Source organism: Mustelus asterias, chromosome 24, assembly GCF_964213995.1.
Source record: "Mustelus asterias chromosome 24, sMusAst1.hap1.1, whole genome shotgun sequence".
In the NCBI taxonomy this organism is placed as follows: domain Eukaryota; kingdom Metazoa; phylum Chordata; class Chondrichthyes; order Carcharhiniformes; family Triakidae; genus Mustelus; species Mustelus asterias.
The window spans coordinates 13,404,183-13,424,564 of record NC_135824.1 but is presented as its reverse complement, the minus strand read 5'-3'; the positions used below and the strand labels follow the sequence as shown (position 1 = coordinate 13,424,564).

The 20,382-nt window shown below is 46.1% G+C and overlaps 1 protein-coding gene and 1 pseudogene across 3 annotated transcripts in view; one reads left to right on the top strand and one right to left on the bottom strand.

Annotated features, from left to right (window-relative positions):
• Positions 1 to 9,901, top strand: part of kif7 (kinesin family member 7) — a 43,854-nt gene extending 33,953 nt beyond the window's left edge. Inside the window, exons 15-18 of the mRNA XM_078241320.1 lie at positions 2,380 to 2,586; positions 3,530 to 3,728; positions 4,379 to 4,543; positions 7,893 to 9,901. Coding sequence (XP_078097446.1) covers positions 2,380 to 2,586; positions 3,530 to 3,728; positions 4,379 to 4,543; positions 7,893 to 8,308 — 987 coding nt within the window. The 3' untranslated portion in view covers positions 8,309 to 9,901. The remainder of the gene's footprint in view (positions 1 to 2,379; positions 2,587 to 3,529; positions 3,729 to 4,378; positions 4,544 to 7,892) is intronic.
• Positions 9,902 to 12,622: 2,721 nt separating this feature from the next.
• Positions 12,623 to 20,382, bottom strand: part of LOC144511222 (UDP-glucuronosyltransferase 2A2 pseudogene) — a 61,611-nt pseudogene continuing 53,851 nt past the window's right edge. For both annotated transcript variants that reach the window (XR_013500774.1, XR_013500775.1), the window contains exon 2: positions 12,623 to 14,399. The product of XR_013500774.1 is annotated as a UDP-glucuronosyltransferase 2A2 pseudogene, transcript variant X1 (transcript). The remainder of the gene's footprint in view (positions 14,400 to 20,382) is intronic.

The following is a 20,382-nucleotide window of genomic DNA, read 5'->3' as shown; positions in this document are numbered from 1 at the left end:
TCATCGATGAAGCAGCTGAAGATGGTTGGGCTTCGGATTGCAGCTTGAGGAACCCCTGCAGCGATGTCGCAGGACTGAAATGATTGACCTTCCAGAACCACAACTTTGTGCTAGGGGAGAGTTCTGATTCTCTTGGACTCCAGTTTTGTGAGGGCTGTTCATTGCCACATCCATTAAATGATGCCTTGATGTAAAGGGCAGTCATTCTCACCGCACCTCACCTCTGGCATTCAGCTCCTTTGTCCATGTTTAGACCAAGGTTGTAAAGTGGTCAGGTGCTGAATATCAGTGAGCAGGTTATTGCTGAGCAAGTTCCACTTTATCGCACTGTCGATGACACCTTCCATCACCTTGCTGATGTTTGCGAGTAGACTGATGGGGCGGTTATTGGCCGGGTCGGATTTGTCCTGCTTTTTGTAAACAGGACAATTTTCCACACTGCCAGATAAATTTCAGTGTTGTGTTGGAACAGCATGTCTAGGGACGCAACATGTTCGGGGGCAGATGTCTTCAGAACTATTGTCGAAATATCACCTGGGCCCATAGCCTTTGCAGTATCCGGTGTCCTCAACTGTTACATGATATTATGAGGAGCGAATCGAATTGGTTGAAGACTTTGGCATTCCTGATCACCATTAGCCCTATACTTGGGAATCAAGTAGATAAGGTTGTTAAGAAGGCATATGGTGTCTTGGCGTTTATTGGTAGGGGGATTGAATTTAGGAGTCGTAGCGTTATGTTGCAACTGTACACAACTCTGGTGCGGCCGCACTTGGAGTACTGTGTGCAGTTCTGGTCCCCACATTACAGGAAGGATGTGGAGGCTTTGGAGAGGGTGCAGAGGAGGTTTACCAGGATGTTGCCTGGTATGGAGGGGAGATCCTATGAGGAGAGGCTGAGGGATTTGGGATTGTTTTCGCTGGAAAGGCGGCGGCTAAGAGGGGATCTTATTGAAACATATAAGATGATTAGAGGTTTAGATAGGGTGGATAGTGATAGCCTTTTTCCTCTGATGGAGAAATCCAGCACGAGGGGGCATGGCTTTAAATTGAGGGGGGGTAGTTATAGAACCGATGTCAGGGGTAGGTTCTTTACCCAGAGGGTGGTGAGGGATTGGAATGCCCTGCCAGCATCAGTAGTAAATGCGCCTAGTTTGGGGGCGTTTAAGAGATCCGTAGATAGGTTCATGGACGAAAAGAAATTGGTTTAGGTTGGAGGGTCACAGTTTTTTTTTTTAACTGGTCGGTGCAACATCGTGGGCCGAAGGGCCTGTTCTGCGCTGTAATGTTCTATGTTCTATGTTCTATTATTCTTTGTGTGTGGAAAAATCCAAATTTTGACCCTGGTTCTTTTGCCAATCTGTTTAAATCAGTGTCCTCTAGTTACCCATCTGTTGCCACTAGAAGTGGTTAGTTCTTATTTAGCCTATCAAAACCATTCATGATTTTGAACTTCCCTGTCAAATCCCCCCCCCTTCGCCTCTACCCTGACAATCATGGCTTCTCCATCTCTGCACATATCTGAAGCCTCACTCCCCATCCCATTCTGGAAAACCTTCACATGTCCTGAGGCTTTTCCATCCTTCCTAAACTGTACTACCCAGAGTTGAACACCGTAATGCAGCTAAGGCCTAGCCAGTACTTTATAAACATTTAGCCTAACTGCAAAACCCCCAGGTCAGGCAGTATCTCTACACAACAAGAATTCATGCTTCAGCTTTTGACCTTTCAAGCTTCTGATGAAAGGTAATTGACCTGAAATGTGAATTCTGTTTTGCTTTCTTTCCATGGTCGCTGCCTGGCCTGCTGAACGCTGCCCTGTTTTTATTTTAGTGCAGTTCACCAACTTTTACAGATGCATCATAGAAAGCATTCTTTCTGGTTGTATCACAGCTTGCTTTGGCTCCTGTTCTGCCCAAGACTGCAAGAAACTACAAAAGGTCGTGAATGTAGCCCAATCCATCACACAAACCAGCCATTGACTCTGTCTACGCTTCCTGCTGCCTCGGCAAAGCAGCCAGCATTATTAAGGACCCCACGCACCCTGGACATTCTCTCTTCTACCTTCTTCTGTCAGGAAAAAGCTACAAAAGTCTGAGGTCACGCACCGGCCGACTTAAGGACAGTTTCTTCCCTGCTGCTGTCAGACTTTTGAATGGACCTATCTTGCATTAAGTTGATCTTTCTCTACACCCTAGCTATGACTGTAACACTACATTCTGCATTCTCTCGTTTCCTTCTCTATGAACAGTATGTTTTGTCTGTATAGCACGCAAGAAATAATACTTTTCACTGTATACTAATACATGTGACAATAATAAATCTAATCAAATCAATCATGGTGTTTTTGTTCTCGTGTCTGTCTGTTTTTGTTCTCCAGGAAGAAAGGATTCTTTTCCAGCTGGATGAAGCTATCGAAGCTCTGGATGCTGCCATTGAGTACAAGAACGAGACAATCACGCGTCGGCAGAGAGTGCTGCGTGAGTCTGCCAGCATGCTGTCCCAGTGCGAAATGAACCTGATGGCAAAGCTAAGCTACCTCTCAGCATCCGAAACTAGAGCGTTGCTCTGCAAGTACTTTGACAAGGTAAGGTTCTTCTGTCCTTTTAATGTGCAGAACTGTTCACTCCCCTTCCTTGTTTGAAAGTAAAGTTTATTTATTAGTGTCACAAGTAGGCTTACATTAACACTGTAATGAAGTTACTGTGAAAATCCCCTAGTCGCCACACTCCGGCTCCTGTTTGGGTACATTGAGGGAGAATTTAGCATGGCCAATGCACCTAACCAGCACGTCTTTCGGAGTGTGGGAGGAAACTGGAGCACCCGGAGGAAACCCTCGCAGGCACAGAGAGAACGTGCAGACTCCGCACAGACAGTGAGCTAAGCCGGGAATCGAACCCGGGTCCCTGGCACTGAGAGGCAGCAGTGCTAACCACTGTGCCGCCGTGTTTATTCGCTAGGAGAGCGGTAAAGAGCACATAGGTGTGAGGAGATGATAAACTCAGCACTGACTGCATCACTTCCTGGCATTGTCTGACCCATAGAATCATAGAATCCCCACAGTGCAGAAGGAGGCCGTTCGGTCCATCGAGTCTGCACCGACAACGATCCCACCCAGGCCCTATCCCTGTAACTCCACGTAATCACCTGGCTAACCCCTGACACTAGGGGGCCATTTATCATGACCAATCAACCTAACCCGCACATTTTGGAGTGTGGGAGGAAACCGGTGCACCCAGGAGGAAACCCACGCAGACAAGGGGCGAACATGCAAACTCCACACAGACAGTGACCCAAGGCCGGAATTGAACCCGGGTCCCTGGCGCTGTGAGACAGCAGTGCTAACCGCTGTGCCACCGTGCCATCCCTTGGGCTTGGACATTTTGTCACAAGGGCGGATTGTTCACAGCGTTGCTCGCATCCTTCAGCTACATAGCATTTCTTCAGCCACATTGGTCAATTACAGCAAGCAGCAATGGGTCGATGCTTATTACGGTGCGTTCTGAAGCTGTGCCGCTGTGTCCCTGCAGGTGGTGACACTCCGAGAAGAGGAGCGCAAGATGCAACTGGCATTCATGGAGTTGGAGATGCGTGCCGAGGAGCAGCAGAAACTCGTTTACTGGCTGGAAGCGGCCGTGGAGCGGCAGCGACTTGAGACAGATCGTCGCCTCACTCTCCAACAGAAGGAGCACGAGCGGAACTTGCAGCTGCTGCTCCAGCACTGCAGAGGTAGTGACTGACTGTATCCATGTAGCATTGACATTGAATCTCGATGTAATAATGCCAAATGGACATTATCAGCGATTTGTATTGTTTTATATTACATGTACTCTTTTAATTTTAATAATTATCCCTTAATGATCGCAGCATATGGTCTAGACTCAATTCCATTAGGAGTCCTTAGATTCCATTAAGAATCCTTAGATTCTTTCCCATTTAATAAAAGCACTATCCAGTGCAGCTCGAAGTCACACAAAGCAGAAGCCCCAGGTTCAGCCGCCAGTCTGTGCTGAGCTAACAGATTTCCGCCAGGCAGTGGTAAAACTGCTGTTCAATTCCATGGATTCCAGCCCCATTCCTGATCGCTCTGCAGAGAGTGTATTTGTGCAGGACACCAGATGAGAACAGAATCGGTATTATTTGGGAATTTCCCCAGTTGACCCTCATGTTGACCCTCACTGTCCTGACTCACCCAAAGAGAATAACCAGCCAGCACCAGAGGTTGCTTGGCATCTGTAACATCGTACCCTCACGACATGCAGAACGTTTGGAAGAGAGAGGAACAATTGCCAACAAGGGAGATTTAGGTTAAAACCACTGTCACCTTGTGGAACAGCCCCAAGGCTGATGTGAAATCATCTTTTGTCCTCTTTTTATAGGGCAAATGGATGAAGGAATTGCTGGGAGTCAGAGGCAGTATGAGGGCTGGATTCAGATGCTGGAGAAGGAGCTTGTCTGGTACAAACGAGCCAACCATGAGCTGAACGTGAAACTGAGAGAACTGTCCAGCTATCTCTTGAATCAACCAGCAGAGCAGAGCAAACGTAAGGAGCAGGCTGTGGGCGCGGTCACTGAAACTAACCTCAGCTTCCTCACACCCAGGAATTGTTTAATTTTACCCAGGGAGAAACCAGTGCGTGATAACCTTTCAGATTGCAGGCGAGATTTTACAGCCTTGCTCATGCCGAAACCATAAAATCTCACCCAAGGTCAACAGATCTTTCCATGGTCCCCCCCTCGCCTGCTACGATTCCCATGGCGGGCGGGACAATAAAATTCCGGCCATTATGTCTGCCAAAGAATGGGAGAGATGGTTTCCACTATTAAAGTTTATTAAAGCTTATTTGTTCGTCACAAGTAGGCTTATATTGACACTGCAGTGAAGTTACTGTGAAAATTCCCAAGTCCCCACACTCCAGTTCGGGTACACTGAGGGAGAATTTAGCATGGCTAATCCACCTAACCAGCACATCTTTCAGACCGTGGGAGGAAACCAGAGCTCCCGGAGAAAACCCGGGGAGCAGACACAGGGAGAACGTGCAAACTCCACACAGACAGTGACCCAAGCTGGGCATCGAACCCGGGTTCCTGGCGCTGTAAGGCAGCAGTGCTAACCACTGCTAATAATAATAACCACTGCTAAATAAAATTGTATTTAATTCCTCTTTATTTTCTCAGTTTTATCATTTGTTGCAGCTCTTCTTAATAAAGCCTTTCTCTCCGAGTGAATGTTAATGGCAGGTTAGAGTAATGTCAGCTGGAATAGGCACCTTTTATTTGCGTTATCTTTTCTACCTCACTCAAGTGTATGAGTCAGTGAGAGGGATTTCACTATTTCTGCATACTGCCCCTCAGTCCTATATCAGACCGATGATTGATTATATTTAAAGTTGCTGTTTGTTGCCCTTTTTACATTTTAAGAACACTTATTCATATAGCATCATTCATATTCCCAGAAATTTCCATTAGTTTTACAGCCAATTATGTAATTTTGAAATGTAGGCTGGGATTTTACCGCCCCGCCTGGCATGGGAATCGGATCGGGCGAGGGGCGGACCATGGAAAGGTCTGTTGACCTCAGGCGGGATTTTACGGTTTCGGGATGAGCGAGGCCGTAAATATCCGCCCATTGTTAGAACCATAGTATCCCTACAGTGAACAAAAAAGCCATTTGGCCCATTGAGTCTGCACCAACTCTCTGAAAGAGCATTCCACCCATGCCCTCCACTCTGCCCTATCCCTGTAACGCTGTGTGTTTACCATGGCCAATCCACCTAACCTGTATATATCTTTGAAGTGTGGGAGGAAACCGGAGCAACCCGGAGGAAACCCACACAGACACGGGGAGGATGTGCAAACTCCACACAGGCAGTTACCCAAGGCCGGAATTGAACCTGGGTCCCTGGCGCTGTGAGGCAGCAGTGCTAACCACTCTGCCACCGTGTAGGCAAATAAAAATCAGTTTGTATATTGCAGACTTCCACAAACATGAATGAAAATAATTACTTGTTACCTCAAGTGTTGATTTTGGTTGAAGGATAGCTTGCAGGATACTGGGAGAATCTCCTTCCCAGCTCCTTGTTCTTCCAGTAGGAATCCAGTAGGATCCATGGGATCTTATGTATCCTCCTGAATAGTCATGATGTGGAGATGCCGGCTTTGGACTGGGGTAAACGCAGTAAGAAGTTTAACAACACCAGGTTAAAGTCCAACAGGTTTATTTGGTAGCAAAAGCCACACAAGCTTTCGAGGCTCTGAGCCCCTTCTTCAGGTGAGTGGGAATTCTGTTCACAAACAGAACTTATAAAGACACAGACTCAATTTACATGAATAATGGTTGGAATGCGAATACTTACAACTAATCCAGTCTTTAAGAAACAAAACAATGGGAGTGGAGAGAGCATCAAGACAGGCTAAAAAGATGTGTATTGTCTCCAGACAAGACAGCCAGTGAAACTCTGCAGGTCCACGCAACTGTGGGAGTTACAAATAGTGTGCCATGAACCCAATATCCCGGTTGAGGCCGTCCTTGTGTGTGCGGAACTTGGCTATCAGTTTCTGCTCAGCGACTCTGCGCTGTCGTGTGTCGCGAAGGCCGCCTTGGAGAACGCTTACCCGAATATCAGAGGCCGAATGCCCGTGACCGCTGAAGTGCTCCCCAACAGGAAGAGAACAGTCTTGCCTGGTGATTGCCAAGGCGGCCTTCGCGACACACGACAGCGCAGAGTCGCTGAGCAGAAACTGATAGCCAAGTTCCGCACACACAAGGACGGCCTCAACCGGGATATTGGGTTTATGTCACACTATTTGTAACTCCCACAGTTGCGTGGACCTGCAGAGTTTCACTGGCTGTCTTGTCTGGAGACAATACACATCTTTTTAGCCTGTCTTGATGCTCTCTCCACTCCCATTGTTTTGTTTCTTAAAGACTGGATTAGTTGTAAGTATTCGCATTCCAACCATTATTCATGTAAATTGAGTCTGTGTCTTTATAAGTTCTGTTTGTGAACAGAATTCCCACTCACCTGAAGAAGGGGCTCAGAGCCTCGAAAGCTTGTGTGGCTTTTGCTACCAAATAAACCTGTTGGACTTTAACCTGGTGTTGTTAAACTTCTTACTCCTCCTGAATAGGCAGGCGTGGTTGCAACTTAACATCTCATCTGAAAGGTTGTGTCTCTGACCACGCAGCAATGCTGCATTAGTGCACTAAGCTGGCTGCCTTATGTGTTCAAAACCTGCAGTGAGACTTCAACCTTCTGCTTGCAACATGAGAACTGACTGAATTTCAGATGGGTCCTGGGGTCAGGTTGACACTTGCAGTCCTTCACATGTTGTTACCAGTAATCACAGTGTCACAAGGAGGCACTAAAAGGAGGTTAGATGGTGCCCTGGGAGGAGGAGAAATCAAACAAAGTGGGATGTGTTCCCCATGTCCTTGTGCATTTGCGAAAATCACACTATCCAATGATGTGAAGCCAGAAGAGAAAGAGGCTGTTTAAAATTAAATCGAATGGTGGCACAGTGGTTAGCACTGCTGCCTCACAGCACCAGGGAGCCAGGTTCGATTCCCGGTTTGGGTTACTGTCTGTGTGGAGTTTGCACATTCTCCCCATGCCTGCGTGGGTTTTCTCCGGGTGCTCCAGTTTCCTCCCACAGTCCAAAGATACGTGGGTTTGGTGGATTGGCCATGCTAAATTGTCTCTTATTGTCAGGGGGACTAGCTAGGGTAAATACATGAGATTATGGGAATAGGGCCTGGGTGGGATTGTGTCGGTGCAGGCTCGATGGGCCGAAGGGCCTCTTTCTGCACTGTAGGATTCTATGATTCTATAATACTTCGAAGCTGTTTTAGGAGGGGAACTGTGTAATAATGCAGGTTCTGTTCTGTTTCAGGTCTTGGATTTGTTGGCAGACCTTCAGTAACTGTTGACCAAATGCCCCTGCCATCTGGAGTAGAAGACATTGGGACTAATATTCCACCAGATCAAGCATCTGTGCCATTGGCTGCCCTGGAACGGATTCCCAAATCCAAAGAGGACCTCCGAGATCTAGTTCACGCACCTCTGCCACCCACTTGGCGAAGGTCATCTCTGCCTACAGAGGATCAAGCTGGGCTGGAAGAACTAAGAGTAAGGGACTCACTGGAGCACCAGTGCAATAGGGTAGTGCAGCCTGCAGAGGGTGCCATGCACTGGGGTATTACACCAGTGCAGAAATCCCAAAAGACACTAAGACAGGCAAATCTCAATGCAAACATTTCTTTCTTCAATCCTGGGATCATTGATGTCCGAAAGAATCCAGTAGGATAGATGAACATTTGGACACTGCACGTCATGTTAAATAACACATCAGCACAGGTTCTCATTGCAGTGAAGAAAACACACTTTGAAGAAAAGCATTTTTATTCCAAATTTTTCTACACCGCAATTAAAATCAAACATGAAAACAGTTTGGAGCAGAATTCTAATGAAGCTTTAGTGTGTCAGGCAGCAAAGAAAAAAATAAACTTGTTTCAAATCACTTTTCTTGTTAAAAAAATCACAGAATCTTGAAAATAACAGTGAGATTACTGATTTTGACATTAAGCGTGAAACTCAAGGGCAGATCACAGCAAAGCTTGGGATCAGAAATATCAGCACTTGGGTGACTAAGTTCTGTATAGAATCATAGAATCCTACAGTGCAGAAGGAGGCCATTTGGCCCATCAAGTCTGCACCGACCACAATCCCATCCAGACCCTATTCCCACAGCCCCATGCATTTTCCCTAGCTAGTCCCTCTGACACTAAGGGGCAATTTAGCATGGCCAATCCATCTAACCCGCACATCTTTGGACTGTGGGAGGAAACTGGAGCACCCGGAAGAAACCCACGTGGACATGGGGAGAACGTGCAGACTCCACACAGACAGTGACCCGAACCGGGAATCGAACCTGGGTCCCTGGCGCTGTGAAGCAGCAGTGCTAACCACTGTGCCACCGTGCCAACCTAGCTTGAGACCATCTGATGAAACACACTGAAAGAGCTGCAAAGTTCTCCAAGTTAGACCGATAGGTCATCTCAGAGAGATGGATCAAGATCATCTGGAACTCCTTTTGAAAAAACATGTTGTCTGAATGTATTTGTGTACGTCCTTGTGTTTTATGTTAGTCTTCCTATGCATTCCTCGCATCCTACATTTCTGAGCATTGTGTAGCCTTTTTTAAAGTGCATTAAGTTGAGAAAAAGCAGGAATTTGTAACTTTATTTGCATTTTGCTGTTTAAAGCCTACTTTAGACCCAGCCTATCCAAATTTGGTGCAAACATCATCGTGGGAGAGTGCCTAATCCCAGTTTTGGAGCATTTTCTTAGTTATTTGCCAAAAGCTGGTTGTTACGATAACAATCAAAGTCCCGGTGAAAGCATATGTTATTTATGGTTACATGTTAAGGTCATAGATTTGAATGGATCATGTCTACGTAAAGCAATCAATTTGAAGCAGCGTGGACAAACTCTTTCACTTGACAGTGGACCGAGACATTCAGCATGCCAATGCACTCAATGTTCTCCAGAGGAACAGTTTCCAAGTTGATTTTCTAATGTCTGTCAGAAAGGCTGTCAGGATATCTTGTGGGGCTGGTTACGAAATTGGACATTGACCCTCTATGAATTTAATTCCAGCCCCGACCGATGAGCAGTTTGTCAAGGTGTGAAAGGAGCTATGGTTCTGGAGGTGGGAGAGAAGGCAACCTAGCAGGAATATGAGCTTTATTCTTGTGCAAACTTTTGCAGAATTGTGGTTTGCAATGTAACCTTCGAGTGTCACAGGCTGTTAAAACACTATTGTATTTGAAACACTATTGTGTTAAAACACTATATCAAGAATTGAACAAATAAAAGGAGTTCTGCCTTTTTTAAAAAGTATTTTAATATTGTGTACTGTCACTGTTTCTGCTGTTTACACTTTCTGACATTTACTGTAAAAATTGCTGCTTTGCTTTAAATAGAAATGTGCCAGTTTTTTTTATTATTGTCTCACGGGTTCCTTCTTGCCCCTTTGGTTGATGTGCAACTGTGTTGTGTGTAAATCCTTGGATTTGTACAGTACCAATGTATATTCTCACTGGTATCACAAATTAATGCAGCAATTGTGCATATTCTTGCTTTGAAACATTACCAGTATACATGTGCACAAAAATATAGGACTAACATACGTTTACACACTGTATACCGCTGTTTCTTTGCTCAGGGATTTCCCTCCCCACTTGTTGGGGGTAACTTCTGTACTATTTGGAAGGGATTAGCGGAACAAAGGTGTTCAGGGTTACGCCAGTCTGTGCATCTCAGCTAGATCTCACAACCCAGGGGGCAGGTGCGACAGGGGCAGCAGTGCAACTGGGCATGGCCATTCTGGCATCCCAGATCACTTCCAAATGGTTGAATTGCAGGGCAGAATTTAATGAAGGGAGTTATGGCTGCATGTGTTCACTAGAGAGAATGCTTGGAAGGAAATAATAAGCCAATTAAACATGGTTGAAGAGCTTCACTTCTGAAGCAACATTGAGCAGGTTGGGCCTATACCCATTGGAATTTAGAGGAGTGAGACATGATCTTATTGAAACATACAAGATCCTGAGGGGATTTGGTACTGGGAGGATATTTTCTCTTGTGGGAGAGACTAGGACTCGACACAGTTTAAAAATAAGTATCCCTTTTAAGGGCAGCACGGTGGCACAGTGGTTAGCACTGCTTGCTGCCTCACAGCTCCAGGGACCCGAGTCAGATTCCGCCCTTGGGTCACTGTGTGGGGTCTGCACTTTCTCCCCGTATCTGCGTGGGTTTCCTCCGGGTAGTCCGGTTTCCTCCCACATTCCAAAGATGTGCGGGTTAGGTTGATTGGTCATGCTCAATTGCCCCTTAGTGTCAGGGGAATTAGCAGGGTAAATACGTGGGGTTACAGGGATAGGGCCTGGGAGGGATTGTTGTCGGTGCAGGCTTGATGGGTCGAACGGCCTCTTTCTGCACTGCAGGGATTCTAGGGTTCTATCCCTTTTAAGGGCAGCACGGTGGCATAGTGGTTAGCACTGCTTGCTGCCTCACAGCTCCAGGGACCCAAGTCTGATTCCAGCCTTGGGTCATTGTGTGGTGTCTGCACGTTCTGCCCGTGTCTGTGTGGGTTTCCTCTGGGTGCTCCGGTTTCCTCCCACAATCCAAAGATGTGCAGGTTGGGTGGATTGGCTGTGCTAAATTGCCCCTTAGTGTCTAAAGATATGTAGGTTAGGGGGATTAGAGGATAAATACGTGGGGTTACAGGAATAGGACCTGAGTAAGTAGTCTCGGAAGATCGGTGCAAACTTGACGGGCCAAATGACCTCCTTCTGCACTTTAAAGATTCTATAAGATGGAGATGAGAGGATTTCTTTTCTGTCAAAGGGCCTCAAGTCTGTGGAATTCTCTTCCCCAGAATGCAGTGGAGGTTGGGTCATTGAATTTAAGGCTAAGTTAGTCAAGGGAGTTGAGGGTTATCGGGGAAGATATGAAAGTGGGATTGAGACCACAGCTGGATCAGCTATGATCTTATTGAATGGCGGAGCCAAAAGGCCTACTCCGACTCCTGCTCCTAAGTCCTATGTTCACATGTTCATAGTGGAGTGAACATTGTGGAACAAGTTTAAGAAATAGTCCCAGAGTATAGCAAAACAGAATAATGCAAACCTCTGAGTGTCTTTCTGAAGGCTTGTACATTTATTGTACTTTCAGACCCTCTTATTAAACTTTCTTGTGCAATTCAGAACTACGGAATTGATCAATATCTTGCATCCACCATTGTTCAATTTTGGAAATGCAAACACAGGGCGGAATTTTACCGCCATGTCCGCCCGAGGTTCATATCCCGCCCAAGGGGAACGGAGAATGCCGTTCTCCGAGCCTCGCCCGCCCCTGGAATCAGGACGGTCATGCCGGTAAAATTCCAGCCACAGTGTTCTTTCTTGCTTAAGGTTCAATTATTTGGTCTGACTTTTTATATGTGTTACAAGCAGGCTTACATTAACACTGCAATGAAGTTACTGTGAAAATCCCCGAGGTTCCACACTCTGGTGCCTGTTCAGGAACACTGAGGGACAATTTAGCACGGCCAATGCACCTAACTGGCACGTCTTTCGGACTGTGGGAGGAAACTGGAGCACCCGGAGGGAACCCACACGGACACGGGGAGAACGTGTAGACTCTGCACAGACAATGACCCAAGCCGGGAATCAAACCCGCGTCCCTGGCGCTGTGAGGCGGCAGTGCTAACCACCATGCCGCCCCAAAGCCAGAGTATGCATGCTTTAATTAACATTTATCTCGTGAAGCAGTTACTAAACACTGAAGGATTCTCATGGGAACCAACGGAAATTAATATCTTCATGAACAAGGGATGGCTGTGGCGGAAAACCACATATTAGAGAGTGAAAGCTAATCATGGGGTAAATGAGTTCTCTGCAAGAAAATCTCGGAAGTGGCACTTTTTTAAGTAACGGTGGCTACCACACGTGAACTAATGTGATTAGTTTTGTATAATGTTAGAAAATCAGTTTTCCAATCAAATTTTAGGTACTGACCTTTCCTCTCTGGATCTGCACGCAAGAGATACAGTTAGCAGATGAGTCTCCTTTTATGCTTTACTAATAGCCTTGGCTAAACCTCATTACACCTAGAGAGGGAGCTGCATGCATTAGATTGATTACAAGATTTTGTTGTTAAATTGAAACAACTCAAAGCCCCCCTCCCCATTTGATAGGATAAATCTTACTGAGTTTTTTGTTTTTTCTTCTGAGTGACCATACAAAGCTTCCTCAATAGTAGAACCATCAGCACTGTAACCATTAGTAACACAGATAACAGGAGGATCATCACATCTACGCAATAGTAAGCATACCAGGGGAGTCGGTAAGATTCTGAGCGCAAATGTGCTGCACCTTTGTGTCGAGCAACAAACTCAATCCAGAAAATGGCTCTCTCCATTGGAGACTCGGGTTGATCCCTGTGGAGAACAGAGAGTTTCTGCATGTTATCCCGATAAGATGTGTTGCTTATGACTTCGTTAAGTGCCTGCAATAGATCTGTTGACTGCATGGTTGCGACATTAATTACTTTTGCTGCACCTCGGGTCTCAAGTTTGAGTAAATTGTCAAACTGGTCAAAAAGCAGAGGAATACCAACCACTGGCACCCCATGATAGATGGCTTCATAAATCCCATTGGTGCCTCCATGGGCAACGAAGGCTCGTGTCTTGGGGTGCCCTAGAAGATCATTCTGAGGGATCCATTTTGCCAGCAGCGTATTATTACCTATGTTGGGAGGGATTGGTCCATTGTATCTCCAAATAACTTTCTGAGGTACTTGAGCAAAGGCCTCTGTTATTTTCATTGTAATATGCATTGGCAAAGAGCTGACAATGGTCCCCAGAGACATCACAATAACCCCATGTTCCCCTGAGGATTGGACAAACTCTTCAAACTCTGCTGCGAGAGGTTTGGGTGGTTTACACTGGAATCCTCCAATGTAAACAATATTTGGCATGGTGGGTCTCGGGAACTCAAATATAAAATCAACCCTCAACAGCCACACATCGGCCCCATGGAGAACCGTCTCGATATCTGTGTCTGGGCCCAGATATCGATGGCAGAGGTCATTGTAAACAGGGAAAATTAGGAGTTTTAAAATGGGTATTGAAAGAAAATTTAGGATGACATTTTGTGTCCTTTGGAGAAAATTCATTTGATCTGTCAATTGTGAGCCTTGTAATGGGATATAGGACAGAGGTGATGGAGCAATGAACAAATGAACTTCCCAAGCAATGACCCATCGAACATTATACACCAAGGGGAGCTTTAAATAAAAAGCAAGCATTGAACCTGTAGGAAAAACAGGATCCGTAAACACCAAATCATAGTGCGCATTTTCAAGTTGATTTAACAAGGTTTTGTTTTCAAAAATTGCAATGTTTATCATTCGATGCCAAAAATGACAGTTGTATATAAAAGATAATATTTCATAATGGAACTTAACATTTCCCCAACCATTGTGCAAGCCTTCTAGTGCCTTTTCTACAATACCATTCATATATTCTTCGGTGTTATTCTTCTTTATCAATTCTGGCATTTCCAGCACAATTGATTGATATAGATCAGGCCTCTCATTGATGTACCAGCTCATTAAAGGATAAAGCACTGTGATGCTGTGCCCATGAAGCTTCAGTTTTTCTATTAGAATTTTCATATTGACCCAGTGGCTTCCATCCACAGGAACAACCAATATGTTAGCCCCCTCAGTAACTGGACAAGACAGGGCGATGATGATACTAAGAGTGTACGCAACCTGGAACATGCTTTTCCCTGCAAGGCTCTCCATATTGAGCGTAAATAACTTCTAGATCCTGTTGGAGAATGGAAGAGACATATTATTAATACACAGTAATGTCTCCAATCCTGAATGCTTGAAGTCATTTCTGGATTTTGAAATTGTCTGCGTTAAAGAATAACATCAGAGGTTCTAACCTTACAAGTGTGTGAACCAGAAAGCATTGATAAAACAAAGTCGTAATAAAAATTGTTTTCCATAAATCTTGAATCTTCCATATTTCTGTACCCAAAGTACAGTACTAAAATTGTGTTGTTAGTTGCTTGGGTTTGCTCAATGAATTTCCGGACAACTGCTGTTTCCAAATAATAGATTTCCAGCTGGAGAGGTTGCAGTGTACAACATAAATTTGAAAACAGTAAAATATTTTAAAAGAGGCAAGTAAAGATATGAACCAGCTCTGACCTTTAGTAAGATAACAGCTGAACAAACTCAACTACACTTTTCACCACATTCCACAGTTCCCTTAGTGCCCAAAACCAATCAATATCAGTTTTCATAGAATCCCTACAGTGCAGAAGGAGGCCATTCAGCCCATTTAGCCTGTGCCGTCAACAATCCCACCCAGGTCCTATCCTGGTAACCCCACATATTTACCCTGCTAGCCCCCTGACACTAAGGGCAATTTAGCATGGCAAATCAACCTAGCCTGTGCATCCTTGGAGTGTGGGAGGAAACCCACGTAGACATGGGGAGAACATGCAAACTCCACGCAGACGGTGACTCAAGGAATTGAACCCGGGTCCCTGGCGCTGTGAGGCAGCAGTGCTAACCGTTGTGCCATTATGCCGCCCATTAACGAGATGGATAACTTGGAGCATCAACAGCCTTCTGGGGTAGAGAATTCCAAAGATTCACAAGCTTCTGTGAAGAAATTTCTCCCCATCTCAGTAATAAATGACCAATCACTTATTCTACAACTATGACCCTGAATTATAGACTCTCCAGCCTGGGTAAACAGCAATTCAGCATCATCCCTGTCACACTTGTAAGGTTAGAACTTCTGACATCATTCTATAACGCATCCATAAGCGGGATCATCTTACAGTATTCTAAACTTCCAAGAATATGAGTCATTTTCAGCCCTCTGAGCCCAGGAATCAAACCTTTGCACCACCACACCGACCCAATGCCAATCTATTTTTCTTAGGTGGAGAGACAAAAATTAGTTTCTCAACTTGCCAAATTCCTATCGAATTGCAACAAGACTTCCTCACTCTTGTACTGCAATCGCCTTGCACTAAAGTGTAACACACAGTGGGCGCGATGTTACCGTCTCGCGTATCCCAAAATCGTAAAATCCCACCTGAGGTCAACAGATCTTTTTATACTCCGCCTCTCGCCTACTCCAATTTCCGTGGCGGGCGGGACGGTAAAATTCCAGCCAATTTGTCTTGGGGTACCTGCATGGTACCTTTTTGTAATATCTGCACAATGACACCCAAATCCATATGAATTAGATCATCTACTATTCATCTCCTAGAAAACTATTGGCTGGAATCTCACAAAAAAATTCGAAATGTCAAATTTGCGTGAAAACTGGAGTAATTCACACTGTTTTTCTCAGTGGGAATTCAGAGAAGAATCTCCCACACACCATGCACAGCAGAGTCCACCAGTGTGAATATCGTTAAATTTCAGGGGGCGGGGCCCCATCACAGAGGCTGAAATCAGCACCCTGAGTGGGCCATTGCGCATGGGCCAATCTGTCAGTGCCGAGATCGGCGCATGCGCAGTGGCCCCTATCTGCCGGCCTCCTGATTGCTGGCCAGCTCAATCACTGGCCAGCCCAGCGACCCCTACAAAGCTGGCTCTCCGCTCCCCCCTCCCCCCCCCCCCACCCCCCCACAAGGCCTGATCGCTGGCCCCCCGACCATTCCCAGGCCCAGCCCCAACCCTCCACCTCCCGGCGCCAGTCCCAATCTCCAGCCCCCCGTAACCCGACAGTTACCCACTCCGCAGTCCCAAACCACCTCGCAGTGCCCACTGCAGGCTGATCCCCCCTCCACAGCAGATCCCATCACACCAGCCTGCCCCGATCACTGGCCAACACCCTTCCCCCGCTGATTCCGAATGCAGAGTGGCAGTGGGAACCCCCCCCCCCCACTCTCACCGATCGCCCAGTAGGCCCTGACCCCATCAGGCCCCACTCTTAAGCCCCCCCCCCCCATATGTCCCGTCACTTTGACAGTGCCCCATATCTAATGGGCAGTGCCAGGGTGCCCATTGGACATTGGCACTTTGCCCCTTAGGCAGTGCCGGGGGCACTGCGAGGGTGTCAATGCCCAGGGGACACCCCCCACGCTGCCCAACCTTCTGGGAGACCCCAATTGCCTCCCCTTCACTCTAGTGGGGTTGGGCCGCTAGTTCCCCGAAAGTGGGTAGCTACAGGAAACCCCGCTGGAGTGAAATGCTCGTAGCAGGGGTGGGTAGGGGGAAAAGGCTAGTAGGCTCAGAGATTTCAGTCCTGGGCCCACTAATTGTATGTAGAAGATATTTAAATGAATATTTAAATCATTTTCGCGCCTCCCCACCAATTTCCGGCACGGAGCAGACACCACCGCTGGCAGACGTTGTCACAGTGGGAATGTATGCGTGAACCCTACACATCGCCCACCTCAAGATTCTCCCGGCTAATTTTTCCACAGTGGGATGGAAGAATCGCGGCCATTCTGTTTTTCCATACATACTACCAAAGTGGATAATTTTGCATGTCGCTATGATTAATTTTGATAAAATTACAGCCTCTAGGGACCATTGTTTGATCAAATTATGTCTGTGGCTGGATGTCATCCCATGAATAACATAGAATCATAGAATCATAGAACCATACAGCGCAGAAAATACCCTTCTGCCCATCGAGTCCGCACATTAGAAGCACCTGATCTCCCACCTGATCCCATTTGCCAGCACTTGGCCCATAGCCCTGAATGTTGTGATGTGCCAAGTGTTCATCCAGGTACTTTTTAAAGAATGTGAGGCATCCCGCCTCTACCACCCTCCCAGGCAGCACATTCCAGACCATCACCACCCTCTGGGTAAAAAGGTTTTTCCCCACATCCCCCCTAAACCTCCTGCCCCTCACCTTGAACCTATGTCCCTTCATGTCTGACCCTTCAACTAAGCGGAACAGCTGCTCCTTATCCACTCTGTCCATGTCTCTCATAACCTTGTACACCTCGATCAGGTCGCCCCTCAGTTTTCTCTGCTCCAACGAAAATAACCCAAGCTTACGCAACCTCTCTTCATAACTTAAATATTCCATCCCAGGCAGCACCCTGGTGAATTTCCTCTGCACCCCCTCCAGTGCAATCACATCCTTTCGATAATTTGGTGACCCGAACTGCACACAGTACTCTAGCTGTGGCCTCACCAAAGTTCTATACAACTCCAACATGGCTTCCCTGCTTTTGTAACCTATGCCTCAATTGATAAAGGTAAGTGTCCCATATCCCCTTTTCACCACCCTACTAACATGGTGCTTTCAGAGATTTGTGGACAAACATGCCAAGATCCCTTCGTTCCACAGAACTTCCTATTGTCCTACCATTCATCGAGTACTTTCTTGTCAAATTACTCCTACCTCACGCTTTTCAGGATTAAATTCCATCTGCCACTTATCCCATTTGACCATTCTGTCTATATCTTCTTGTAGCCCAAGACACTACCTAACCGTTAACCACCTGTCCAATCTTTGTGTCACCCACAAGCTTACTAATCCTACCCGCCACATCATCATCAATGTCATTTATATAAATGATGAATAATAGGGGGCCCAGCGCAGATCCCTATGGTACACCATTGGACACTGGCTTCCAGTCACTAAAGCAGCCTTCTTTCATCACCCTCTGTCTCCTACAACTGGGCCAATTTTGAATCCACTTTATCAAATTACCCTGTATCCCAAGTGAATTGATCTTCTTTACAAGTCTCCCATGTGAGACCTTGTCAAAGACTTTGCTGAATTTCATATAAACGACATCGACTGCACTACCCTCATCTACACACCTGGTCAGCTCCTCAAAAAATTCAATCAAATTTGTTAGGCATGGCCTCCCTCTGATGAAGCCATGCTGACTGTCCCTAATCAAGCTTTGCTCTCCAGGTAGAGATAAATGCTCGCCTTCAGAAGTTTCTCTAATCATTTTCCTACCACTGATGTGAGACTCGCTGGTCTGCAGTTCCCTGATTTATCTCTACAACCCTTCTTAAATAGCGGAACCACATTAGCTGTTCTCCAGTCACCTAGCATCTCCCCCGTGGCCAGAGAGGAATTGAAAATTTGGGGTCAGAGCCCCTGCAATCTCCTCCCTTGCCTCCCATAGCAGCCCGGGGCACAATTCATCAGGACTTGGAGATTTATCCACTTTAAGGCTGCCAACAGCTCCAATACTTTGACTTTCCCTCGAAGGAGATAGCATTGAAGTTGGAGCTGATAAACAGGGAACAGGCAATTTCAACATAGATTCAGAGAATAGCAAGTTCTGTGATAAGAGATAAAAAAAACCTTTTGAACTCAGTTTATTCGAGAGCAGGAAATTCCAATGCAATATAACAGGAGCAGTTAGTTCTGGCCAAGTGGACTGGAGGGCAAATTCCAGCACAGTGTGACACGGATAATGATTACACAGTGCTCAGTACTGTTTGCAACTGTTCAGATACTGAAGCAGTCTGTGGCAGCCTGCAACACGGACAGGCTTGAGCTCAAAAGTGGCAAATAATATTCACATTGCAGAAGTGCTAGGCATCAACCGCTTCCTACAACAGAGAATCTACCTATCTCCCCTTGACAGCCAACAACATTATTGTTGCTGAATAACCTACCATTAACATTCTCCGAGTTATTGAGTACATTTTAACTGGACCTGCCAGATAAGTACCACGAGAGGCTGGGAATTTTTCAGCAAGTAACATACCTGACCCCCACTAAGCCTGCCCACCATTTGCAAGATGCAAGTCAAGATGCTGGTGACATATTCCCCATTTTCCTGGATGAATTCATCTCCCAGCAGCACTCAAGAAACTTGACATTCATGAAATTTAAGACAAAGCAGTCCACCGGGACTCGATGGTTTGAGTTATAAGGAGAGGCTGGATAGACTGGGACTTTTTTCTCTGGAGCGTAGAAGGCTGAGGGGTGATCTTAGAGTCATAGAGTCATAAAGAGTTACGGCATGGAAACAGGCCCTTCGGCCCAACTTGTCCATGTCACCCCTTTTTTTAACCCCGAAGTTAGTCCCAATTGCACGTGTTTGGCCCATATCCCTCTAGGGCCATCTTACCCATGTAACTGTCTAAACATTTTTTAAAAGACAAAATTGTACCCGCCTCTACTACTACCTCTGGCAGCTTGTTCCAGACACTCACCACCCTCTGTGTAAAAAAATTGCCCCTCTGGACTCTTTTGTATCTCTCCCCTCTCATCTTAAACCTGGGCCCTCTAGTTTGAGACCCCCCTACCTTTGGGTATCTAGCTGATCTATACCCCTCATTATTTTATAGACCTCTATAAGATCACCCCTAAGCCTCCTACGCTCCAGAGAAAAATGTCCCAGTCTATCCAGCCTCTCCTTACAACTCAAACCATCAAGTTCCAGTAACATCCTAGTAATTCTTTTCTGCACTCTTTCTAGTTTAATCATATCCTTTCTATAATAGAATGACCAGAACTGTACACAATATTCCAAGTGAGGCCTTAACAATGTCTTGTACAACTTCAACAAGATGTCCCAACTCCTGTATTCAATAGTCTGACCAATGAAACCAAGCATGCCGAATGCCTTCTTCACCACTCTGTCCACCTGTTGTTCCACTTTCAAGGAGCTATGAACCCGTACCCCTAGATCTCTTTGTTCTATAACACTCCTCAACGCCCTACCATTAACTGAGTAAGTCCTGCCCTGGTTCAGTTTACCAAAATGCATCACCTCGCATTTATCTAAATTAAACTCCATCCGCCATTCGTCAGCCCCACTGGCCCAATTGTTCAAGATCCCATT